The 26,206-nt window shown below is 48.1% G+C and overlaps 1 protein-coding gene across 2 annotated transcripts in view; it reads left to right on the top strand.

The window, feature by feature from the left end:
* asb2a.1 (ankyrin repeat and SOCS box containing 2a, tandem duplicate 1) overlaps positions 1–26,206 on the top strand; it is a 67,525-nt gene that overhangs the window by 37,159 nt on the left and 4,160 nt on the right. For both annotated transcript variants that reach the window (XM_072492581.1, XM_072492580.1), the window contains 2 exons: positions 2,879–3,434; positions 23,619–23,772. In XM_072492581.1, coding sequence (XP_072348682.1) covers positions 2,879–3,434; positions 23,619–23,772 — 710 coding nt within the window. The remainder of the gene's footprint in view (positions 1–2,878; positions 3,435–23,618; positions 23,773–26,206) is intronic.

Raw genomic sequence — 26,206 nt, 5'->3', positions numbered from 1 at the left:
ATGTGCGAGGTGTGCGGGAAGCCCAGCAAACCATGTCCATATGTTTTGGGCATGCCCGAAGCTTGGAGGGTTCTGGCAGGGGTTTGCCAAGGCAATGTCCAAGGTGCTAGGTACGCGGGTGGTGCTGAGTCCAGAGATTGCGATCTTTGGAGTGTCAGAAGACCCGGGAGTTCAGGGAGTGAAAGAGGCCGACGTTTTGGCCTTTGCCTCCCTGGTAGCCCGGAGACGGATCCTTTTAATGTGGAGGGACTCAAAACCCCCAAGTGTGAAGACTTGGGTCAGTGACATGGCTGGGTTCCTCAAGCTGGAGAAAATAAAGTTTACCTTGAGGGGGTCAATGCTGGGGTTCTCTCCGAGGGGGCAGCCGTTCGTCGACTTTCTTGGGGAAAATTAAAATGTCAGCAGAAGCAGCATTCTGGGGGGGAGGGGGGGGCGGGTAGATGCAATATGGTTAAGGGATGTACAGAAAGGGTTGGGTGGGAAATGTCTAGTTTACCATGTTGATGTTTATGTTATTATTGTTTTGTTTGTTATTGTTATAAAAATTTTGCAAATGCTTCAATAAAAATATTTTTTTTAAAAAAGGAAAGCAGCTGAGAAGCTCCTTATTGGGCGCCTTGTTGCTGACCTTCCTCAGTTACAACGCAGACCCCTGAGCACGTTTTCGGGCATTCATTAAAAAACATTGGGCTCATCCATTTACGAAATTCAAAATGCCATATCTGATCCTGATATATAAACGTGAAGCATTTATAGCATCCAGGAATGTGTTAGGTCAAGTGTATTTGTTGTGTGCACATCACTGCTACATCATTGCTACTACTTAATACTTCTAAATTGAATTTCCATGAAGATTTTATACTCTGATAGTCGGACTAATGAACCAGAACGAGAAATGTTCATGATAGTTAATTTTCCAGAATGACCTGCACTGCAGTTCAGGTTTTATTAATTCAAAGGATGAACTCTGTTAACAATGGTACAAAGCCCTATATTAAAGACATCCAGATGTTAACCAAATTAAGCACTTACCCACGCTGCTGTGTACATTATGTACTGCTGGTTGCTCTTTAGATACATAAGAAATATATATCGGCTGGATTTCTTGGGTTGTTGCGATTCAATTTTCCCATCAGCAGCGCACTCCTGTCAATGGGTTTCGCAGTGGGTGGTTACAATGGAAAATCCCATTGTCAATCGGCGGGAAGATAGAATCCCGCCGGTGGCACGCAGTCAAGAAACATGCGGCTGATGAACCGGAGCATTCCGCTCATCTTGTACACTTTGGTGAAACTTAGTGCTACTGATCCAGAATCCAAAGTCCTCAGCTAACTAACTTTTTAACTAACTCTATAACAATCTTAACTGGAAGCCAGAGTCAATGAAGAGGAGTTGAAAATGCATTTCCCTCAAGCTCATGGAATGTACAACCTGGTATTTATGTTGGCGCTGGCATTGCTCTCAAGCCAGAGAATAGAAGACCATAAGAATGTGCTACCTTTACCTTAGTTGCTTAGAATCACTGGCAAAGAATGTGCTCTTTATCTGTGTGTTTTCAAATTAAATAAAGTAACAAATTGGAATTTGTGCTGTTAAATCAAAACGATCAAATACAGTTTCCTTAGCTAAACGAGAGCACAGATCATAAAAAACAATTGCATTGTTATTGTGTTTTGGGGTGATAAGTCAACATCAGATCTTATCCCCCAGTCAACAGCTTGCCCCTAGTATTGTACATATTAATCATCTACAATTTCAATCAGACATCATTAGAGGAATCTATTGTTCTAATTTCTGCACAATTATATCTTTGGGAACCGTGCAAATGCTCTAGCATCATAGTTAAATACTGCAGGGCATTCGGGAAACCCGTTTTTCCATTGGATCCCACAGGGAACATAACTCTGGGCTAAAATTCAGGCCATTAACTCTGTTTGGCTAATCCTTTTTGAAAGCGAAACGGAGAGCGATTTTACTTGCATAGGTACAAAACATTGTTGGACAACACCAAAAGCAAATCCATGAAAGATGGTCAGATATGTAAATCACTGGAAGAGACATTAAAACTGCACAGCTACCGAACTTCATGGGGACTTGCAAATAAGATTGACTTTCAATGTTGACACACTTTAAGCAAAGATTGCTAAGATATGAAAGTGAAGTCATTCTTCCTGGAGTCTAAACAGCAGACAATTACTTACCTTGTCTGGTCAATTAAAAAGAACAGCACAACCATTGTGTTGGAAAGTCCTGTCATCCTTGTTTGTTTGTGACGAGAAAGAGAAAAGAGAAACAAGAACACTAACAGGGGGACATTTTTGAAACAGGCCTGTGAGTTTGGCTAGACTTTTAAAAAGGGCTTGAAAGCTTTGGACAGGCTCAGAAAGTCAAAAATGCTGGTGGATGTTCATAGAATTTACAGTGCAGAAGGAGGCCATTTGGCCCATCGAGTCTGCACCAGTGTTAGAAGACATTTCATTTCAATCAAGTAAAATAACTCCCCTGATATAGGAAAACACTGTGAAATAACAGTTTAATGATTCATCTCAGTGAGTGCTTGCTCACTCAGCCTTAGTGCAAAGGACAGAAAATCCAGTTCATTTCACCTGGGGTTATGTTTTAAAAACTCAATTCTCTCTATTGTGCGAGCAGCTTTAGGACAGTGTGAGTCAACCTGCGTAACAGTAATATGCTCAAACCACGTCTGGGAATGACTGATGCCACTAAACCTGTGAATGCAGACATAAGTTAATCACACCAGTTATGCGTTGATACTCCTTTCCATTGAAAATGTCCTTCTTAAAAGTGTTTGATTTATCCATCGGAGACCATTGTCAATACTTTAACAGTAACACAAATGTGGTTTATTCCCACTCAGGATAGTTCAGATGCTGCTTCCTGTAACCAGCAAAGTCCGGGTGAGGCGCAGTGGAATTAGCCCCATTCATCTCGCTGCTCAGCACAATCAGAATGATATTATTGAAGAACTGGTCAAAGCTGGCTACAGTGTCCACGCTCTCTTGTCAGCAGAAAGATCCCGGCTATTTGAAGACAAACGTACTTCGGTTTTGTACTTTGCGGTTTACAACAACAATGTAGAGGCCACGGAAATACTGCTCAAGGCTGGGGCAGATCCTAATGTTGATCTGATAAACCCACTTCTAATCGCTATCCGACATGGCTCCATCAAGAACATACAGCTGCTCATTGACCATGGAGCTAACATCAATGCCTATATTCCAACACACCCTACTTCCTTCCCAGCAACAATCATGTTTTCTATGAAGTACCTCAGTTTGTTAAAGTTAGTTATGGATTTTGGTGGTGATGGAGAGTCGTGTTTTAAGTGTGAATATGGCAATCGCCCACATCCAGAACAGGTGCAGAGAAGAGACGACACACAACTGGCGCATAAAAAGCCCAGAACTGTACAAGTAAGCTCTGAAAATAACTTTATTTTTATTTATGATTTAAATAATGATGAGTTATTAATTACACATTGAGTCACATGGATTTTGATTACAATATGATTAGTGAATCTTTACGACAAATACACGTGTGTTTGTTATTCTGTAGTATAGAATGGAAAGCACTTTTCTGTACAGACTGGTAATTGGTGTCAGGGAAACCAATCATTTCCAGTCTGTACATAATCATGTTATCAGGGTCCTTTGGTAGTGCTCACCTCAATAGTGGTTGTGAAAATTGGAGTGGAGAAATATTGCTCAGTAGATGGACTGGAGACCTAGGAAGGTCAAAACGAGAAGGAGGTGCGATAGTTGTAGAATGGTCCGAGTGGAGCTTTCCCTTTTGAAGGTGATCAATCCCCACCCAGAATTGATCACCTTCGGCCTGGTCTGTCTTCGGGTCCTAGCTAAGACCCTCAATGCAACAAGCAGCAGCTCTCAGCTGGCAAGATAGCCTAACAGGATATTATTGATAGAATTCTCAGGTGGCTTTGGCTACTCGTCCAGACATTCATCACCCCTTGATGCAGAGACACTGTGGTAGCACAGCCCCTTTAAGGGACGGGCTCTCGCAGTCCACATGACTGGCTCGGGTCCTATTGCACGGCATGTTGTGAAACTCGACCAATCAGGAAAAGCATCCGTGGCCCTGGGAGAGGGGTCCCGGGCAGAGTGGATCCTGGAGCCAGAGAATGAAGGCCTGTTTAGTGACTCTGTGCCTGCGTTTGGTTTACCTTGTTACCAATAAACACTTGTTCCGTGATACTAGATAACCCTGGTATTAGAACATAGAAAATACAGCACAGAACAGGCCCTTCGGCCCATGATGTTGTGCCGAACTTTTGTCCTAGATTAAGAACAAATCAATCTACACCCCAGCATTCTACGGTAATCCATGTACCTATCCAATAGCCGCTTGAAGGTCTCTAATGTTTCCGACTCAACTACTTCCACAGGCAGTGCATTCCATGCCCCCGTAGTGGGTAAAGAACCTACCTCTGACATCCCCCCTATATCTTCCACCATTCGCCTTAAGTTTATGTCCCCTTGTAATGGTTTGTTTCACCCGAGGAAAAAGTCTCTGACTGTCTACTCTATCTATTCCCCTGATCATCTTCTAAACCTCTATCAAGTCGCCCCTCATCCTTCTCCATTCCAATGAGAAAAGGCCTAGCACCCTCAACCTTTCCTCATAAGACCTACTCTCCATTCCAAGCAACATCCTGGTAAATCTCCTTTGCACCTTTTCCAAAGCTTCCACATCCTTCTTAAAATGAGGCGACCAGAACTGCACACATTACTCCAAATGTGGCCTTACCAGGGTTTTGTACAGCTGCATCATCACCTCATGGCTCTTAAATTCAATCCCTCTGCTAATGAATGCTAGCACACCATAGGCCTTCTGCACAGTTCTATCCACTTGAGTGGCAACTTTCAAAGATGTATGAACATAGACCCCAAGATCTCTCTGCTCCTCCACATTGCCACAAACTCTACCGTTAACCCTGTATTCCACATTCATATTTGTTCTTCCAAAATGGACAACCTCACACTTTTCAGGGTTAAACTCCATCTGCCACTTCTCAGCCCAGCTCTGCATCCTATCTATGTCTGTTTGCAGCCGACAATAGCCCTCCTCAGTATCCACAACTCCACCAATCTTCGTATCGTCTGCAAATTTACTGACCACCCTTCGACTCCCTCATCCAAGTCATTAATGAAAATCACAAACAGCAGAGGACTCAGAACTGATCCCTGTGGTACGCCACTGGTAACTGGGCCCAGGCTGAATATTTGCCATCCACCGCCACTCTCTGACTTCTATCGGTTAGCCAGTTTGTTATCTAACTGTCCAAATTCCCCACTATCCCATGCCTACTTACTTTCTGCATAAGCCTACCATGGGGAACCTTATCAAATGTCTCACTAAAATCCATGTACACTACATCCACTGCTTTACCTTCATCCACGTGCTCGGTCACCTCCTCAAAGAATTCAATAAGACTTGTGAGGCAAGACCTACCCCTCACAAATCCGTGCTGACTATCCCTAATCAAACAGTGTCTTTCCAGATGCTCAGAAATCCTATCCCTCAGTAGCCTTTCCATTACTTTGCCTACCACCGAAGTAAGACCAACTGGCCTGTAATTCCCAGGGTTATCCCTATTCTCTTTTTTGAACAGGGGCACGACATTCGGCACTCTCCAATCCCCTGGTACCACCCCTGTTGACAATGAGGACGAAAAGATCATTGCCAACGGCTCTGCAATTTCATCTCTTACTTCCCATAGAATCCTTGGCTATATCCCGTCAGGCCTGGGGGGCTTGTCTATCCTCAAGTTTTTCAAAATTCCCAACACATCTTCCATCCTAACAAGTATCTCCTCGATCTTACCAGTCTGTTTCACACTGTCCTCTCCAACAATATGGCCCCTCTCATTCGTAAATACTGAAGAAAAGTACTCGTTCAAGACCTCTCCTATCTCTTCAGACTCAATACACAATCTCCCCCTACTGTCTTTGATCGGACCTACCCTCGCTCTAAACATTCTCATATTTCTCACATCTGTGTAAAAGGCCTTGGGGTATTCCTTGATCCTACCCGCCAAAGATTTTTTATGCCCTCTGTTAGGTCTCCTAATCCCTTTCTTCAGTTCCCTCCTGGCTATCTTGTATCTCTCCAGCGCCCTGTCTGAACCTTGTTTCCTCAGCCTTCCATAATTATCCTTCTTCCTCTTAACAAGACATTCAACCTCTCTTGTCAACCATGGTTCCCTCACTCGACCATCTCTTCCCTGCCTGACAGGGACATACATATCAAGGACACGTAGTATCTGTTCCTTGAACAAGTTGCACATTTCAATTGTGTCCTTCCCTGACAGCCTATCTTCCCAACTTATGCACTTTAGTTCTTGTCTGACAGCATCGTATTTACCCTTCCCCCAATTGTAAACCTTGCCCTGTTGCACGCACCTATCCCTCTCCATTACTAAAATGAAAGTCACAGAATTGTGGTCACTATCTCCAAAATGCACCCCCACTAACAACTCTATCACTTGCCCTGGTTCATTACCAAGTACCAAATCCAATATGGCCCCCCTCTGGTCGGACAATCTCCATACTGTGTTAGAAAAAGCTTCCTGGACACACTGCACAAACACCACACCATCCAAACTATTTGATCTAAGGAGTTTCCACTCAATATTTGGGAAGTTGAAGTCACCCATGACTACTACCCTGTGACCTCTGCACCTTTCCAAAATCTGTTTCCCAATCTGTTCCTCCACATCTCTGCTGCTTTTGGGAGGCCTATAGAAAACTCCCAACAAGGTGACTGCTCCTTTCTTATTTCTGACTTCAACCCATACTACCTCAGTAGGCAGATCCTCCTCGAACTGCCTTTCTGCAGCTGTTATACTATCTCTAATTAACAATGCCACCCCCCACTTCTTTTACCACCCTCCTTAATCTTATTGAAACATCTATAACCAGGAACCGCCAACAACCATTTCTGCCCCTCTTCAATCCAAGTTTCCGTGATGTCCACCACATCATAGTCCCAAGTACCGATCCATGCCTTAAGTTCACCCACCTTATTCCTGATGCTTCTTGCATTGAAGTATACACACTTCAACCCATCTCCGTGCCTGCAAGTACTCTCCTTTGTCAGTGTTACCTTCCCACTGCCTCACTACACGCTTTGATGTCCTGAACATCGGCTACCTTAGTTGCTGGACTACAAATCCGGTTCCCATTCCCGTGGCAAATTAGTTTAAACCCCCCCCCGAAGAGTACTAGAAAACCTCCCTCCCAGGATATTGGTGCCCCTCTGGTTCAGATGCAACCTGTCCTGCTTGTACAGGTCCCACCTTCCCCAGAATGCACTCCAATTATCCAAATACCTGAAGCCCTCCCTCCTACACCATTCCTGCAGCCACGTGTTCAACTGCACTCTCTCCCTATTCCTAGCCTCGTTATCACGTGGCACCGGCAACAAACCAGAGATGACAATTCTGTCTGTCCTGGCTTTTAACTTCCAGCTTAACTCCCTAAACTCGTTTATTATCTCCACACCCCTTTTCCTACCTACGTCGTTGGTACCAATGTGCACCACGACTTCTGGCTGCTCCCCCTCCCCCTTAAGGATCCTGAAGACACGATCCAAGACGTCATGGACCCTGACACCCGGGAGGCAATAGACCATCCGAGAGTCTCGCCCGTGCCCACAGAACCGCCTGTCTGTATCTCTAACTATTGAGTCCCCTATAACTAGTGCTCTCCTAATCTCCCCCCTTCCCTTCTGAGCCCCAGAGCCGGACTTCGTGCCAGAGACCCGGTCACTGCAGCCTACCCCTGCTAGGTAATCCCCCCAACAGTATCCAAAGCGGTACACTTATTGTTGAGAGGAACAACCACAGAGGATCCCTGCACTGACTGCTTCCTCCTCTTCCCACCTCTAACTGTTACCCAGCTACCTTTGTTCTCAGGTGTAACTATGTCCCTGTAGCCTCTATCTATCACCCCCTCAGCTTCCTGAATGATCCTCAGTTTCTCTAGCTCCAGTTCCCTAACACGGTCTGTGAGGAGCTGGAATTGGCTGCACTTCCCACAGGTGACGTCAGCAAGGACACCGGTGGTCTCCCTTACCTCGAACATTCTGCAGGAGGAACATTCCACTGCCCTAGCTGCCATCACCTCTACTTAGTCTCCCAGTAAAAAAGAAAAAAAAGTAAATAGCTTACCTGCTCACAGCACTGAGTCTTTTTTTTTTAGGTTAGAGGCGGAGGGAGGGTGGGAGACACTACACGTGTAGTGTCTCGGGTTTCCTCACCGTTCAAATTTATTGGGTAATACAACCTTCCCAGGTCTCCCCACGGCCGACTTCCGGTTTCCTTCCAGCTCTCCCCTCCAAACATCGCTCCCCTCTCTGCCCGCTCCACTGGAAGTATTGCCAGCACACTGGCGATGAGTGTGAACCAGATTGATCGCTAGTTTGCAGTAGTTCAGAATTCGAGGGGGAAGGGAGAAGCTGGCAAAATGAACAAAGTTAAGAAGCATCGACAGCATCATAAAACAGTGAGTGAAAAATGCCCATGATTGGGAAGCTGGACCCATTCGACCAGGGGGCTGAAGACCAGTCAGTATATTGAGCAGCTCCGTTATTTCTTTACAGCAAACGGAGATAAACAGAAAGTTTGTGGGCGATAGAAGGAATTAGATGTCGCCAGAGCTTCTGACACACAGTCATTCAACCAGTTGGTGACGTTGGTCAGGGAGTATTTTAACCCCAGATCCTCAATCATACTATAGCGATAGAAGTTTAATTGGGCTATCAAGGACCCAGGAGAGACACTCTCCGCCTTTGCGCTCGACTTTGCCAAATGGCCGAGCATTGCGAGTCTGGCACAGCATTCAGTGACTTGCTGTGAGACAGTTAATATATGGTATTAACAACACAAGTGTGCAAAAGAATCTTCTGGCTGAAATGAAGATTATGCTAAACAGAGCGATCAAAATTGCTCTGGCACTAGAGTGCGCCGATAGGGTCGCGATAATTAACACTCATAAAGGCCGGTTTCAGTACACCAGATTCCCCTTTGACCTTGCCTCAGCCTGTGCGATATTGAAGCCACAATGGAAAATCTGCCCCAGGGCATCCTGAAGGTTGTTGCCTACCTGGATGACGTTCTAGTAACAGGAACATCACTTGAGGAACCCCTGGCTGGCCTAGAAGAGGGGCTGCGAGGAGTTAGAGATGCGGGAATCTGACTGACGTTAGAGAAGTGCACTTTTCAGGCTAGTGAGGTCACTTACCTCGGGTTCAAAGTGGACTCAAAAGGCATGCATCCACTCAAAGTCGAGGTGAGAGACATAAGACAAATCCTGGCACCTAAGAACCTGGCACAATTAACGTTCTTCTTGGGGATGGTAAACTACTATGATAGTTTTATCCCCAACCTCGTAATGATGTTGGTGCCACTACACTTGCTCTTAACAAAACACCAGCATTGGCCCTGGAAGGAAGCACAGGAGCAGGCCTTCCAGCACGTCAAGCAGTCCTTACAGTCATCGAGTCTATTGGTTCACTTTGACCCGGTTAAGCCAATAATCCTCATTTACGATGCATTGCCATATGGTATAGGAGCGGTCCTACCCCATAATATGGAAGATAGACCAGAGTGGCAAATTACCTTCGCTTCCAGAACTCTTTCTGATGCTGAGCGTAAATGCGGACAGATCGAGAAAGAAGGCTTTGCAACTTCCGGTTGCGGCTATGTAGGTCGCACGTTCGGCAGCTCCCGCCGGGAATGGACTTTTGGGCACTTCAGAGAGGCCCCAACGGCAATTGTTCGACGGCTCACAGTGTGGGAAGGTGACAGCAAGGTTCCCCCGACACTATATGGATTGGACCAGGAGTGGAGAGGTTAAAAAAGTGATCCTGGTGCAGCGGAAAATGCAAGGGAGGAAAAGCAAGATGGCGGCAGGTGGAGACCAAGCAGCGTGGGCGCAGTGGTCGCAGGAGCAGCAGGAGTTCCATAAACGCTGCTTTGCGGAGCTGAAATGCTGGCGCCAATGAAGGCGGCGATTGAGAAGCTTGTGGAAACCCAGAAGGCCCAAGGGGCAGCGATCCGGGAGGTGCGGCAAAAAGCCTCGGAGAACGAGGACGAGATCTTGGGCCTGGCGGTGAAGGTGGAGGCGCACGGGGCGCTGCACAAGAGGTGGCAGGAAAAATTTGAGGACCTGGAGAATAGGTCGAGGAGAAGGAATCTTCGGATTCTGGGTCTCCCTGAAGGAGTGGAGGGGTCAGATGCCGGGGCACATATGAGCACGATGCTCAATTCACTGATGGGCGTGGGAGCTTTCCCGAGGCCCCTGGAGCTGGATGGGGCTCCTCGGGTCTTGGCAAAGAGACCCAAAGCCAACGAGCCGCCAAGGGCTGTAGTGGTGAGGTTCCACCGCTTTATGGATAGAGAGTGTGTCCTGAGATGGGCCAAAAAACAACGGAGCAGCAGGTGGGAGAACACAGAGATCCAAATTTACCAGGACTGGAGTGTGGAGGTGGCTAAGAAGAGGGCTGGTTTTAACCGGGCTAAGGCGGTTCTCCATCGGAAGGGGGTGAAGTTCGGGATGCTGCAGCCAGCGCGATTGTGGGTCACGTTCCAAGATCGGCACCACTATTTTGATGAGGCATGGAACTTTATACAGACTGAAAAGTTGGACTCAACCTGAGTGTTTGTCATGGGGGGGGTTGATGTTTATTGTGTTTACTGCATTTGGGGAATGTTCTTTTTGTTTTGGGGATGGGTGGGGATGGGTGAATGGATTTGATGTGGGGGCTGTGGGAAGAGTGTGGGCGTCGGTGTTGGAGGGGCAGGGCCCCACGGAGGAAGAGGGTGGGTGGAGGCCCGGGGATGGGGAGTTGGGATATGGCCGCAAAAAGGAGCTGCGCCAGAGGAGGCGGGGCCAGCTCAGACGGAAAGCGCTGGCTTTTTCCCGCGTTAGGGAAGGATGGGGGCAGGGCCGGGGGGGAAGGGCGGTGCTGGAGAGGAGCGCACACTGACTGCCAAGGGGTGGGGGGATTCTCACACTGGGGGGTCGATGGAATGGCGGGAGAGGTCGGGGTCAGCAGGAGTCAGCTGACGTACGGGAGTGTCATGGGGGGAGCAAAATGGCTAGATGAGGATCTAGCGGGGGAGGGGGGGGGGGGAACTGGGTTGCTTCTGCATTGGCCAAAAGGGAGCTGGAAGTAGGAGAGGTAGTCGGGGCGGGGGTCAGCCGCCTGGGGGACTGGAGGGTGCGGGAGGCGCGGACACGTGGCTGGCCTAGAAAAGGAGATGGCTAGTCGGTGGGGGGGGCAAGTAGCCCCCTGATCCGGCTGATAACTTGGAATGTGAGTGGCCTGAACGGGACGGCTAAGCGGGCCTGGGTGTTCGCGCAGTTAAAGGGACTGAAGGCAGACGTGGTTATGCTCCAGGAGACGCATCTGAAGGTGGCAGATCAGGTGAGGCTTGTCATGATATTCAGATAAACATATCATGGTGCAATCACACACACACTGATGGACAGATCAATGGACCAATCAACCCACACGCAACATCACAGCCAATCACCAGTGAGAGCACACGCACTATAAAACGGGGAACACCACAGTTCCCGCGGATTCCAGCAGGAGACAGCTCAGGGCACAGAGCTCACAGCGTGCCACTCAGACATACACCATGTGCTGAGTGCCTCGCTAAGATAGTGTTAGGGCTGGGTCCACAGGTTAACGGGTAAATTACGAACCACAGTCATAAGTATACAGATGTTGTTATCAAGAGTAATAAAACAGAGTTGTACCATCTACAACCGTGTTGGTTCGTCTGTATAGCGGAACACTCAACACGACAAGGCTGAGAAAGGGATGGGTAGGGCAGGTATTTCATTCAAGGCTGGATGCGAAGAACAGAGGGGTTGCAATACTGGTGGGGAAGCGGGTGTCGTTCGAGGCACTGACTATTGTAGCGGATAATGGAGGTCGATATGTGATGATGAGTGGTAGGTTGCAGGGGGTGCGGGTGGTACTGGTGAACGTATATGCCCCGAATTGGGATGATGCCGGATTTAAGAAACGCATGCTGGGTCTGGAGGTAGGAAGCTTGATAATGGGGGGGGGACTTTAACACGGTGCTGGACCCAGCACTGGACCGTTCTAGGTCCTGGACGGGTAAGAGGCCGGCTGCAGCCAAGGTGCTCAGGGGGTTTATGGACCAGATCGGGGGAGTGGATCCATGGAGGTTTGCCATGCCGCAGGCCAGGGAATTTTCCTTCTTTTCCCACGTCCATAGAGCCTACTCCCTCATAGATTTTTTCATTTTGAGTAGGGCGCTAATCCCGAAAGTGGAGGGAACGGAATATTCGGCCATAGCCATCTCGGACCACGCCCCGCATTGGGTGGAGCTGGAGTTGGGGAGGAGAGGGACCAGCGCCCGCTGTGGCGGCTTAATGTGGGACTATTGGCGGATGAGGGGATGTGCGGGCAGGTGCGGGGGTGTATTGAAAGATACTTGGAGGCCAACGACAACGGGGAGGTGCAGGTGGGGGTAGTCTGGGAGGCGTTGAAGGTGGTGGTCAGGGGAGAGCTAATCTCCATTAGGGCTCACAGGGAGAAGAGAGAGAGGAGGGAGAGGGAGAGGTTGGTGGGGGAGATTTTGAGGGTGGACAGGAGTTATGCAGAGGCCCCCGAGGAGGGGCTACTTAGGGAGCGATGGAACCTCCAAAAGGAATTCGACCTGATGACCACGGGGAAAGCAGAGGCACAGTGGAGAAAAGCGCAAGGGGCAGCATGTGAATATGGGGAGAAGGTGAGGCGGATGCTGGCACATCAGCTTCGTAAGAGGGAGGCAGCAAGGGAGATTGGTGGAGTTAGGGTTAGAGGGGGGAATACGGTGCGGAGTGCGGTGAGAATAAACGAGGTATTTAGGGACTTCTATGGGGATCTGTACAGGTCTGAGCCCCCAGCAGGGAGGAGGGGGTGCGACGATTCCTCGATCAGCTGAGGTCCCGAGGGTGGAGGAGGAGCAGCAGGTGGCTGGTTTGGGGGCGCCGATTGGGCTGGAGGAGCTGGTTAAAGGATTGGGGAGCATGCAGGCGGGGAAGGCCCCAGGGCTGGATGGGTTCCCGGTTGAATTTTACAGGAAATACGTGGACCTGCTGGGCCCGTTGCTAGTGAGGACTTTTAATAAGGCGAGGGAGGAGGGGACCTTGCCCCCGACAATGTCCAGGGCGCTGATTTCTTTGATCTTGAAGCGGGACAAGGATCCATTGCAATGTGGGTCGTATAGACCGATCTCGCTCCTCAATGTTGACGCTAAGTTGCTGGCGAAGGTGCTGGCTACGAGAATTGAGGACTGTGTCCCGGGGGTGATTCATGAGGACCAGACGGGATTTGTGAAGGGTAGGCAATTAAATACAAATGTGCGGAGGCTCCTCAATGTGATTATGATGCCCCCGGTGGAGGGGGAAGCGGAGGTAGTGGCAGCTATGGACGCGGAGAAGGCCTTTGATCGGGTGGAGTGGGAGTATCTTTGGGAAGTGTTGCGGAGGTTTGGGTTCGGGGAGGGGTTCATCAGTTGGGTTAGGCTGCTATATAGAGTCCCGGTGGCGAGTGTGGCTATGAACCGGCGGAGGTCGGAGTACTTTCGGCTGTACCGGGGGACGAGGCAGGGGTGTCCCTTATCCCCCTTGTTGTTTGCATTGGCAATTGAGCTGCTGGCCATGGCACTGAGGGAGTCCAGGAAATGGAGGGGATTGGTTCGGGGAGGGAGAGGAACACCGGGTGTTGTTGTATGCCGATGACCTGTTGTTGTATGTTGCGGATCCAGTGGAGGGGATGGCGGAGGTCATGCGGATCCTTAGGGAGTTTGGGGACGTTTCGGGGTATAAACTCAACGTAGGGAAGAGTGAGCTCTTTGTGGTGCATTCAGGGGACCAGGGAAAGGGGATAGACGAGCTACCGCTGAAGAGGGCGGAAAGGAGCTTTCGGTACCTGGGGATCCAAGTAGCACGGAGTTGGGGGGCCCTGCACAAGCTCAATTTGACGTGGTTGGTGGAGCAGCTGGAGGAGGATTTTAAAAGATGGGATATGCTGCCACTCTCACTAGCGGGTAGGGTGCAGTCGGTCAAAATGACGGTCCTTCCGAGGTTTCTCTTTGTGTTCCAGTGCCTTCCCATTTTGATCCTCAAGGCCTTTTTCAAACTGGTAAGCAGGAGCATCATGGCATTTGTGTGGGCGAATAAGAACCCGACGGTGAAGAGGGTGTTTCTGGAGCGTAGCAGGGACAGGGGGGGGGGCTGGCGCTGCCGAATTTGTGTGGCTGTTATTGGGCAGCCAATGTGGCGATGATCCGTCAGTGGGTAATGGAGGGAGAGGGGGCGGCATGGAAGAGGCTAGAGATGGCGTGCTGTGTGGGCACGAGCCTGAGGGCGCTGGTGACGGCACCGCTGCCGCTCTCGCCGACAAGGTAGACCACGTGTCTGGTGGTGGCGGTGACGCTGAAGATCTGGGGGCATTGGAGGCGACACAGGGGCGAGGTGGGAGCCTTGGTTTGGTCCCCGATTCGGGAGAACCATCGGTTCGTCCCGGGAAGGATGGATGGGGGGTTTCGGAGCTGGCATCGGGCAGGGAGTAGAAGAATGGGGGACCTGTTCATCGATGGGAAGTTTGCGAGCCTAGGGGCGCTGGAGGAGAACTTTGGGCTACCCCCGGGAACCGCTTTCAGGTACACGCAAGTGAGGGCGTTTGTGAGGCGGCAGGTGAGGGAATCCCCGTTGCTTCCGGCACGTGGGATTCAGGACAAGGTGATTTCGGGTGTATGGGTTGGAGAAGACAAGGTTTCAGCGATTTACCAGGAGCTGAAGGAAGAGGAGGAGGCCTCGGTGGAGGAGTTAAAGGGCAAGTGGGACGAGGAGCTTGGGGAGGAGATAGATGAGGGTCTGTGGGCTGATGCCCTGAGTAGGGTTAATTTTTCCTCTTGCGCCAGGCTCAGCCTAATACAGTTTAAAGTTGCTCACAGAGCGCATATGACAGGGGCGAGGTTGAGTAGGTTCTTTGAGGTGGAGGACAGATGTGGGAGGTGCTCGGGGAGCCCAGCAGATCACGTCCATCTGTGCCCGGCGCTGGATGAGTTTTGGACAGATTTCGCGAGGACTATGTCCAAGGTGGTGAATGCCCGGGTCAAGCTGAGCTAGGGATTAGCATTATTTGGGGTATCGGACGAGCCGGGAGTGCAGGAGGCGAAAGAGGCCGGTATTCTGGCCTTTGCGTCCCTGGTAGCCCGGCGGAGGATTTTGCTACTCTGGAAAGATGCGAAGCCCCCTAGTGTGGAAGCTTGGATCAATGACATGGCAGGGTTCATCAAGCTGGAGAGGATAAAGTTTGCCTTGCGAGGGTCTGTGCAGGGGTTCCTCAGGCTGTGGCAACCGTTCCTAGACTATCTCGCGGAGCGTTAGGAGGAGGTCAGCAGCAGCAGCCCAGGGGTGGGGGAGGTCTTTTGGGGTGGCGTTTGTGTTTGTGTTTTTGGCGTTTGTGGCGGTGGTGTTTTTTTTTCCCTGTTTGTCTTTTTTTACTGTTATATGGATTGTTATTGTATATGGGGGAAATCCAATGTATAATTTCTGCTTGTTGTGTTCTTGTTTCTTTCTTCTTGTTGGGGGGGGGGGAGTTGTTGAAAATTTTGAATAAATATTTTTTTTTTTTAAAAGAGAAAGAAGGCTTTGCCATAATCTATGGCGTCAATAAATTTCATCTGTATATCAATAAGTGGCACTCCACAATAATAACTGACCACAAGTCTCTGTTGGAGCTCCTCTGTGAAGACAACCAGTCCCTCCCATCACCCCCGCCAGGGTACAACAGTTGGCCTTGTGGCTGGCCACCTGTGATTACATCTTCCAGCATAGCCCTGGCACACGCGTCTCAAATGCTGAAGCGCTGAGCAGGTTCCCATTTCCAAAGAACCTGGCACCAACACTGATGCCTCAAGAAATCATCCTGGCACTGACCTTGACACTTTGCCAGTATTGTCAGGTCATATAAAGAACACAACCCAGTCTGTCCAAAGTGAAGCGCATGATCTTAACTAAATGACACCAAGATAAATCCGACCAGTTAAGGCCTTGCCTAACTCACAAAGATGAACTACGTTACGAGGATGGAGTCAGACTCTGGGGGTCCCGAGTGGTGGTACCACCCCCAACAAGAGAGCCGCTGTTGCAGGAATTACACGGGGGGCCACCCGGGCCAAAGGAAAATGAAAACTCTAGCTCAAAGCTACATTTGGTGGCCTGGCACAGATAAGGATATTGAATGCATGATGCGGCAGTGCAACCCCTGCCAGTCCCGGCAGATGTTGTCATCCACAGCCAACCACCACCCATGGGAATGGCCTGGTCGTCCATGGGCGAGGGTATATGTGGACTTTGCAGGCCCATTCATGGGCACAATGTTCCTTGTCTTGGTTGACACCCACTCAAAGTGGTTGGATGTCCAAGAGATGGGGACGACAACCTTGTCGCCACAACCGAGGCCCCACGGTGGAATTTGCTACACATGACCTCTCCGAACTAATAGTGTCTGACAATGGTACTGCGTTCCTGGAGAAGAGTTTCTGCACTTTCCATAGATCCCAAAGAATCCCTACAGTGCAGAAGGAGACCATTTGGCCCATCGAGTCTGCACCGACCCTCTGAAAGAGCACCCCACCCAGCCCACTCCCCCTGCTCTATCCTGCAACCCCATCTAACCTGCCCATCTTTGGACACCAGGACAATTTATCATGGCCAATTCACCTAACCTGCCCATCTTTGGACTGTGGGAGGAGACCAGTACACCCGGTGGAAACCCATGCAGACACGGGGTGTTGCAAACTCCACACAGACACTCACCCTAGGCCGGAATCGAACCTGGTACCCTGACACCATTGGGCAGCAGTGCTAACCACTGTGCCACCGTGCTGCCCGGTCCAAACTTTGTCTGAACAAATGGCTGTCGCAAACTAGATCAGCCCCCATCACCCCGCGTCAAAAAAGTTAGTAGAGAGAGCTGTGCACATGTTCAAAACAGCCATGAAGAAGTAGTCCAGCAAAACCACTACACCTTAGGTTGGCCAACTTTCTTCCATCTTATAACAGGACAACCCCCCATGCCACCACTGGCGTCACACCGGCAGAATTACTTATGGGCTGTCGCCTCTGGACCCTATTGGACGTATTTTTCCCAAATTTGGCAGGGAGGGTGGAGGCACAGCAGGCCTCCCAGAGGAAACAGCATGTTTCGCACAAAGGAGTCAGGTCATTTCAAGTGGGCGATCTGGTCCTCGTCAGGAACTTTGCCTCAGGCCCACTATAGCTACCAGGCAGAATTGTATCAAAGACAGGCCCAGTCTTGTACGTTGTGGATTTGATTGGCAGGACCGTGTGTAAGCACATTGACCACATAAGAAACCAGGGGACCACAACCCAATCTCGGAACAATTGGAGGCAGCACCAGTGCTCCCATGGTGGGGCCAGAACAGATGGAAATTAGGAGTTCCAAGGAGGCCCCACCGATGACCCAGGAGGCAGCTGGAGAAGGGAATGCACCTGATGTAGTGGTGGAATCTCAGCGACAATCTTTCACAGATTACAACAATAGTACCTCAGAGTTGGAGCAGCCGGTTGAGGGACTAAGATGGTCTATGAGACCCACTGCGAGTTCCGGGAAACACACAGCTAAACATGCTCCCATTTGGTTGAATCGAGCCTTAAGTGTCATTTTCGGCGAGTTAGAGTGTTCCCCATTGGCTTTTCCGGTGATATCTACACCAGTATTGATCCACACTCAGTCATGTTTTTGGGTCTTGGGGAGTTTCTCCCCAGTTCCACCCACACTTAGAAATGTTCTCAGCAATGGGGAGCTGAACTCCCTTCAGAAACAGGGCCCCATTTTGATCTCTAAGCTTGAGGGTCCCCCCCGCCCATGGGTAATCTCACCCCCTATACACAAGCGTATTACCCCACCCCTCCCCACGAGGACACCCCACTATGGGGTCGCTGCGGGTCTCCCCCTCTTCAGGCCTGCCTCGCCCCTTTCGATCCACTCCCCTTTCAGGATCCCCACCCTTCACCCCTCCAACCTTTAGGAGGCCCCGGCATACCCACCCTTCAGCTCTCCACCCTTCAGCTCCGGTTTCCTCCCACAAGTCCCGAAAGACGTGCTATTAGGTAATTTGGACATTCTGAATTCTCCCTCTGTGTACCCAAACAGGCGCCGGAATATGGCGACTAGGGGATTTTCGCAGTAACTTCATTGCAGTGTTAATGTAAGCCTACTTGTGACAATAAAGATTATTATTATTATTATTAAAATCCAGATTTGATCTCTCCTTTCAGAGGTTATGCGGGCCCACTATAACAAACCTCATGATTGCAGGAAACTCCGTATTGGTTTTTAGTAGCTCCAAAATTGTACGCTTTTGCCCCTAGTGCAATGTTCCATTCAGCAGCACTCTCAATATTCTGGACATTCAGTTCATTGGCCCAGGAGCCGTGTAAACTAAGCACTGTGACAGCTGTAGTGATCCTCCCATCTCTATCCCGGTCAATTTAAAATCTGTATTTTGACTGGAGTGTCAACATTGTCAGGGTACAATCACCCAGATCTGTTTCCACAACCAATCCAATCTCAAGCAAATAATTACTATTTATTGAGACTTTTCTTTCAATTTAACAGCATCTAAATTAGGACCAGTGTCAGGAAATTGCTCCAGGATTAGGAGAATATTGACAAACACACATTCATCCCCCCCCCCCCCCCCAACACGGACAACTGCTCTCCTCCCCCCCCCCCCCCCCCCCCAACCTCCAAACACACATGGACCCAGATCCAATTCCGGACTAGGGTGACTGTGCAGAGTCTGCATGTTCTCCCAGTGTCTGCGTGGCTTTCCTCCCACATTTCAAAGGTGTGCAGGTTAGGTGGATTGGCCAAGCTAAATTTCCCCTTAGTGTCCAAAAATGTGCAGGTTTGATGGGGTTACAGGGATAGGGTGTGGGAGTGGGCCCAGGTAGAGTGCACTTTCAGAGGGTTGGTGCAGACCCGATGGGCCGAATGGCCTCCTCCTGCACTGTAGGGATTCTAAATTAATGGCCTAGTGAAATGCAATTAGATTATTGTAATTATCACTTCATCCTCAAACATAGTTGCTTCCTAAATAACAGGTTCGAGGATGGCTGCCTTTGCAGCTACAACTTAAAGTTTTCAACCAAAAATGATGTTTGAAGTCGTATTCCAAATAAATCTTGGCTTAATACCACTGGCCACATGGGGGCCACTGTCGAACTTGTTGACCATCTACATTCCGGTCAAAAGCTTGCCAATTCAGTGACTGTAGAACTAAGCTCCCTCTGCTGGATTGTATATGTAACTGGATATTATTTTAAACACCATGAAAGAATGATTTGTTTATCAAGGCAAATTCTAGGGGACATCATTCTGCGAATTACACAAATACAGTGATTGAATTACCTTTTAATAATCTGAAACATTCAAACATAGCATTGTGATGATCTGACTAATAGAACATACAGTGCAGAAGGAGGCCATTCGGCACATCGAGCCTGCACCGACCCACTTAAGTCCTCATTTCCACCCTACCGCCGTAACCCCCTCCTAACCGTTTTGGACACTAATTAATCATGGCCAATCCACCTAACCTGCACGTCTTTGGGCTGTGGGAGGAAACCGGAGCACCCGGAGGAAACCCACGCAGACACGGGAGAACGTGCAGACTCCGCACAGACAGTGACCCAGCGGGGAATCGAACCTGGGACCCTGGCGCTGTGAAGCCACAGTGCTATCCACTTGTGCTACCATGCTGCCCCCTAGATGTCCCCTAGAATAATCCTCTAACCTCTCACCTAACTAAGTGGGTTCTTCACGGGAGTGGAGAATAAGTGTGAGCAGTACGCACGTGGAATTTTTATATCTGGAAAAGGTCAAGTACACCGTTAGGGATCAGTGGAGGGGTTCTACCTGAGGTGGCAGCCATTTGTTTCCTATTTTAAAGAGTCAGTCACCATCAGCTGTTAGGGGGGTATGGCGGGGGAGGGGGTAGTTATTATTATTGGGGGTGGGTTATTTTGGTCTTTCTTTGGGTGGGATTTATAACTTCGGTTGGGTGCTTTTTTCTTTTTTTTTGTACAATATTGTACTTGATATTCGTTTTCTGGGCCATTTGATGTTAATGTCGTGTTTGTTATAAATGGAAAATTTTAAATAAAAATAAATATTTTTTTAATCCTCCAAACTTTCATTTTTGCTGCCCCTGAGCTCCTTGCTCATTTTAAAGTTGACTTCAAAACTCTGAATCCTTGCTATCAAATTGCTCCCTAGTATTTCCATCTTATTCATTGCACAATTAACATCCCATGCACCCTCTGTTCCTGTAACAACAGCTACTCCACGTTTCCCTCCCTCCACTCCATCTTTCCACCTACTAATTCAGCCACTCTGCTTCTATTGGGAATTCCCAGCTCAGATTCCTTCTGCCTTCTCATTTCCTTCCCTTCTTTCCAAAACCTCCCCCAAATCTTCCTCTATGATTGTGCCGCCCTCTCCACTTTTCCCTATTTGGCTTGTTTGGTGGCCCTTGAAATAGTAGATCCATTGGTGGTCATTTTCCAAAATTCTTTGGACTCTGGGATGGATCCTACAGATTGGAAGGTAGTGCATGTAACCCCGCTATTCAAAAAGGGAGGTAGAGAGAAAACAGGGTCTATAGGCCAGTGAGCCTAACGTCGGTAGTGGGGAAGTTGCTGGAGTCCATTATCAAGGATTTCATAGGACAGCATTTGGAAAGCAATGGTGTAACCAGATAAAGTCAGCATGGATTTACATAAATGCCAGCGATGCTTACATCCCATGAATGAATAGCATGTTTTTTGACTTGTTAACTTTAATTTCCATGAGAAACAGTCAAGAATGTTAACCTGACTGGCAGCATCTAATGTTCCACTGTAGTGACCGATCAGAAATATCCCTCCGAAGGATTATTATTGTGAATTCTGTTAATGTTCTATGGAAAGGTACCATTTTATCTAGAAGTTTTATGTTGATTTTAAATGGTCCAAGTACCCATAAGACCTCTCAGAACATTGAATTTCTCAGATCAGTTATTTACAGCAGGCATTTTCAAAGCCGGGGTCGCGACCCGGGGGTGGGTCGCGGGTGGATGTCGGGAGGGTTGTGGAGCCGTCCGTCGCGGCGCTCCCGATTGCGCAAATTTGCGCGCAACAGCCAGCTTTTAACAATGCTGGCTGCGAGCGGCCTTCAAAATGACGGCCCCGACCATATAATAAAAATGCGGGCACACATGCGCAGAATGACTGGATAATACAAGATAGCCGAACAAGATATTGAATGATGATATAGGACTTGATGAGAATGGCACATGGGGCTTCATAAGGTATTGAACAGTGACTTGGGCCTTAATAAGATAATGGATTGAGTTATTACGTCAGAAGTAGTTCAGTTTGGAGCACTCTTGCCTCCGGGAGTCAAGGGCGAGCCAGTGGACGTGATCTATTTGGATTTCCAGAAGGCCTTTGACAAGGGGCCGTATGGAAGGCTGCTAACTAAGATAAGAGCTCATGGTGTTAGGGGCATCCTACTGGCATGGATAGACGATTGGCTGGCTGACGGAAGGCAGAGAGTGGGGATAAAGGGGCCTTTTTCAGGATGGAAGCTGATGACTAGTGGTGTTCCATAGGGGTCAGTGTTGGGCCCACTACTGTTCACGCTATGCATTAACGATCTGGAAGAAGGAACTGAGTGCATTGTTGCTAGGTTTGCAGGTGAAACAAAGATATGTAGAGGGACAGATAGTGTTGAATCGGGGAGGCTGCAGAGGACTTGGACAGGCTAGGAGAGTGGGCAAAGAAGTGGCAGATGGAATACAATGTGGAAAAGTGAGGTTTTATGCACTTTGGTAGGAAGAATAGAGGCATTGACTATTTTCTAAATGGGGAAAAACTTTGGAAATCCGAAGCACAAAGGGACTCAAGAGACCTAGTTTAGGATTCTCTTAAGAGTAACAGCAGGTTCAGTTGGCAGTTAGGAAGGCAAATGCAATGTTAGCATTCATTTTGAGAGAGTTAGATACAAGAGCAGGGATGTACTTCTGAGGCTGTATAAGGCTCTGGTCAGACCCCATTTGGAGTATTGTGAGCAGCTTTGGCCCCATAACTAAGGAAGGATGTACTGACCTTGGAGATGATTCAGAGAAGGTTCAGAAGAATGATCCCTGGCTTGTCACATGAAGAGCAGTTGAGGACTCTGGGTCTGTACTCAGAGTTTTGAAGGATGAGAGGGGATCTTATTGAAACTTACAGAATACTGTGAGGCCTGGATAGAGTGGACGTAGAGAGGATGTTTCCACTAGTAGGAAAAGCTAGAACCAGAGGGCACTGCCTCAGACTGGAGGAACGATCCTTTAAAACTGAGATGAGGAGGAATTTCTTCAGCCAGAGGGTGGTGAATCTGTGGAACTCTTTACCGCAGAAGGCTGTGGAGGCCAAGTCACTGAGTATCTTTAAGAAAGAGCTAGATAGGCTCTTGATTAATAAGGGGATCAGGGGTTACGGGGAGAAGGCAGGAGAATGGGGATGAGTAACACATCAGTCATGATTGAATGGTGGTGTGGACTCGATGGGCCGAATGGCCTAATTCTGCTCCTATACCTTATGATCTTATGGGAATCCCCTAAATACTGGGTTCAAGTCACACTACACCACTTGAGCAGAAAAGACAAGGCTAACTATCTCCAGGGCCACACAGAGCGTGCCCCATCTTTCAGATGAGATGTTAAATGAGGGCTGGTTCTGCTGGATGTAACCAATCTCATGGCACTATTTTGAAGAAGGAGCAGAAGAAACATCACTGGTTAATATTCATCTCTCAATCATTATCACAAAACTAGATTATCCAGTCATTATCACATTGCAGCTCGTGGGAATTTGCTGTGTGTCATATCAGCTGCTGCAATACACTGATTACACTTCAAAAGTACTTCAATGGCTGTAAAGCGCTTTTTTTAAGCGTACCTTCACACACACACACGGTTTTCCCTTTGGGGAATAATGGTGACAGGATTCCCAAGCCGATTATCAGACAGTTGAATTGCGTTATGTACGCTCCTTCCCTGCCCAATAAGTCCTGGTGTTGAACCTGAACCCAGAGCTTCTGGTCCAGAGGGAGGGTGCTACCGCTGCACCACACAACCTCCTATTAAAGTGCTTTGAGAGGTAAATATAAATGCAAGTTCTTTCTTTTGTTATGTTAAAAGATGGAGCCTCATAGATGATGTAGAACCTATTTTATTTGTGTGTAGTATGTTGTATGTTAATGACAGAAAGCACAGGCCTTTAATTAATGCAGAAAGAAAATTGTCCCAATTTGTATCAAAATGGACAAATTCAACACGGACACCGCAATATCTGGGTCACCGAGCTTTGACCTTTCAGCCAAAGTAGCATTGCAAAATTAAACAATTTGATGTAATGTTGATGTATCTCAAATATATTATCACTGTAACTTTGTACAGGAACTTATTTGTCTTGTCATCCCCTTTTCAGTTTTGTGAAATGGTGTCTACACCTGGAATCTACAGATGGGCTGGGCCAATCATTGATATCTTACTTGACTATGTCGGTAATGTGAATCTCTGCAGTAAATTGAAGGAACATCTGGACAGTTATGATGATTGGATAAATATCAAAGCAAAATCAGGCATGTATATAAAAGTACATTTGAAATTTTGGAATTACTTGGTTGATCTGTTAGAGATTGATATCTAAACAGTGCAACTTGATTGATCTCTTATAGCCTGATATGTAACAGTGTTAAATTATGTGTTCTTATTTTTTATTTACTCCCAATTTTAGCAAGTAACCAGTGACTAAGGACATTTTAGGAATAATCCTCCAAACTAAGCAAAGTCTTTTCCATAGTTTTTCCTATGATTGCCTCCTAATTGGCAGTAAGTCTTTTCCAGTGACATAGATAGAAAAAGAAGACTCTGGGTGGGATTTTCTGGCCTCGACACCAGCAGGTATTGTCCCACCTGCGTCAAAGTTGGAAAACCCCACCAAATAAGTCAGCTGGAGGTATTATTTGGTGTTGAATTGCAGACAACATCAGCGACCCTCTCTTGCCCACTGTCACTGGTGCAGTGAGGAAAAACTAACTCAAGAATGCGTGGCAGGTGTAGTTAATCTTGCAACGATAATAAAATGTATGGATATAATACCTTTATCATAGTAAAATGACCAAAGGCACCAAAGGAAATATTAGGGTGGATGACCAAAAGCTTAGTCAAAGAGCTAAGCTCTACGGAACACCTTAGAAGTGGAAATAAAGAAAGCGAGTTGTAGAGGTTTCAGGGGTTGCTGGTGGGGAGAATTGCAGACCTCAGCCTTGGCAGGTGAAGGCCTGGCCTTCAATGGTGAATGATTAGAACATAGAAAAATACAGCATAGAACAGGCCCTTCGGCCCACGATGTTGTGCCGAACCTTTGTCCTAGATTAATCATAGATTATCATTGAATTTACAGTGCAGAAGGAGGCCATTTGGCCCATTGAGTCTGCACCGGCTCTTGGAAAGAGCACCCTACCCAAAGTCAACACCTCCACCCAACACTAAGGGCAATTTTGGACATTAAGGGCAATTTATCATGGCCAATCCACCTAACCTGCACATCTTTGGACTGTGGGAGGAAACCGGAGCACCCGGAGGAAACCCATGCAGACACGGGGAGGATGTGCAGACTCCGCACAGACAGTGACCTAAGCCGGAATCGACCCTGGAGCTGTGAAGCAATTGTGCTATCCACAATGCTACCGTGCTGCCCTTAAGAACAAATAAATCTACACTATATCATTTTACCGTAATCCATGTACCTATCCAATAGCTGCTTGAAGGTCCCTAATGTTTCCGACTCAACTACTTCCACAGGCAGTGCATTCCATGCCCCCACTACTCTCTGGGTAAAGAACCTACCTCTGACATCCCCCCTATATCTTCCACCATTCACCTTAAATTTATGTCCCCTTGTAATGGTTTGTTCCACCCGGGGGAAAAGTCTCTGACTGTCTACTCTATCTATTCCTCTGATCATCTTATAAACCTCTATCAAGTCACCCCTCATCCTTCTCCGTTCTAATGAGAAAAGGGCTAGCACCCTCAACTTTTCCTCGTAAGACCTACTCTCCATTCCAGGCAACATCCTGGTAAATATCCTTTGCACCTTTTCCAAAGCTTCCACATCCTTCCTAAAATGAGGCGACCAGAACTGTACACAGTACTCCAAATGTGGCCTTACCAAAGTTTTGTACAGCTGCATCATCACCTCACGGCTCTTAAATTCAATCCCTCTGTTAATGAACGCTAGCACACCATAGGCCTTCTTTACAGCTCTATCCACTTGAGTGGCAACTTTCAAAGATGTATGAACATAGACTCCAAGATCTCTCTGCTCCTCCACATTGCCAAGAACTCTACCGTTAACCCTGTATTCCGCATTCATATTTGTCCTTCCAAAATGGACAACCTCACACTTTTCAGGGTTAAACTCTATCTGCCACTTCTCAGCCCAGCTCTGCATCCTATCTATGTCTGTTTGCAGCTGACAACAGCTCGTCTCACTATCCACAACTCCACCAATCTTCGTATCGTCTGCAAATTTACTGACCCACCCTTCAACTCCCTCATCCAAGTCATTAATGAAAATCACAAACAGCAGAGGACCCAGAACTGATCCCTGCGGTACACCACTGGTAACTGGGCTCCAGGCTGAATATTTGCCATCCACCACCACTCTCTGACTTCTATCGGTTAGCCAGTTTGTTATCCAACTGGCCAAATTTCCCACTATCCCATGCCTCCTTACTTTCTGCAGAAGCCTACCATGGGGAACCTTATCAAATGCCTTACTACAATCCATGTACACTACATCCACTGCTTTACCTTCATCCACATGCTTGGTCACCTCATCAAAGAATTCAATAAGACTTGTAAGGCAAGACCTACCCCTCACAAATCCGTGCTGACTATCCCTAATCAAGCAGTGTCTTTCCAGATGCTCAGAAATCCTAACCTTTCCATGACTTTGCCTACCACCGAAGTAAGACTAACTGGCCTGTAATTCCCAGGGTTATCCCTAGA

Source organism: Scyliorhinus torazame, chromosome 2, assembly GCF_047496885.1.
Source record: "Scyliorhinus torazame isolate Kashiwa2021f chromosome 2, sScyTor2.1, whole genome shotgun sequence".
Lineage (NCBI taxonomy): Eukaryota > Metazoa > Chordata > Chondrichthyes > Carcharhiniformes > Scyliorhinidae > Scyliorhinus > Scyliorhinus torazame.
The sequence above is the reverse complement of the archived record's forward strand: the minus strand, read 5'-3'. Positions and strand labels throughout refer to the sequence as shown.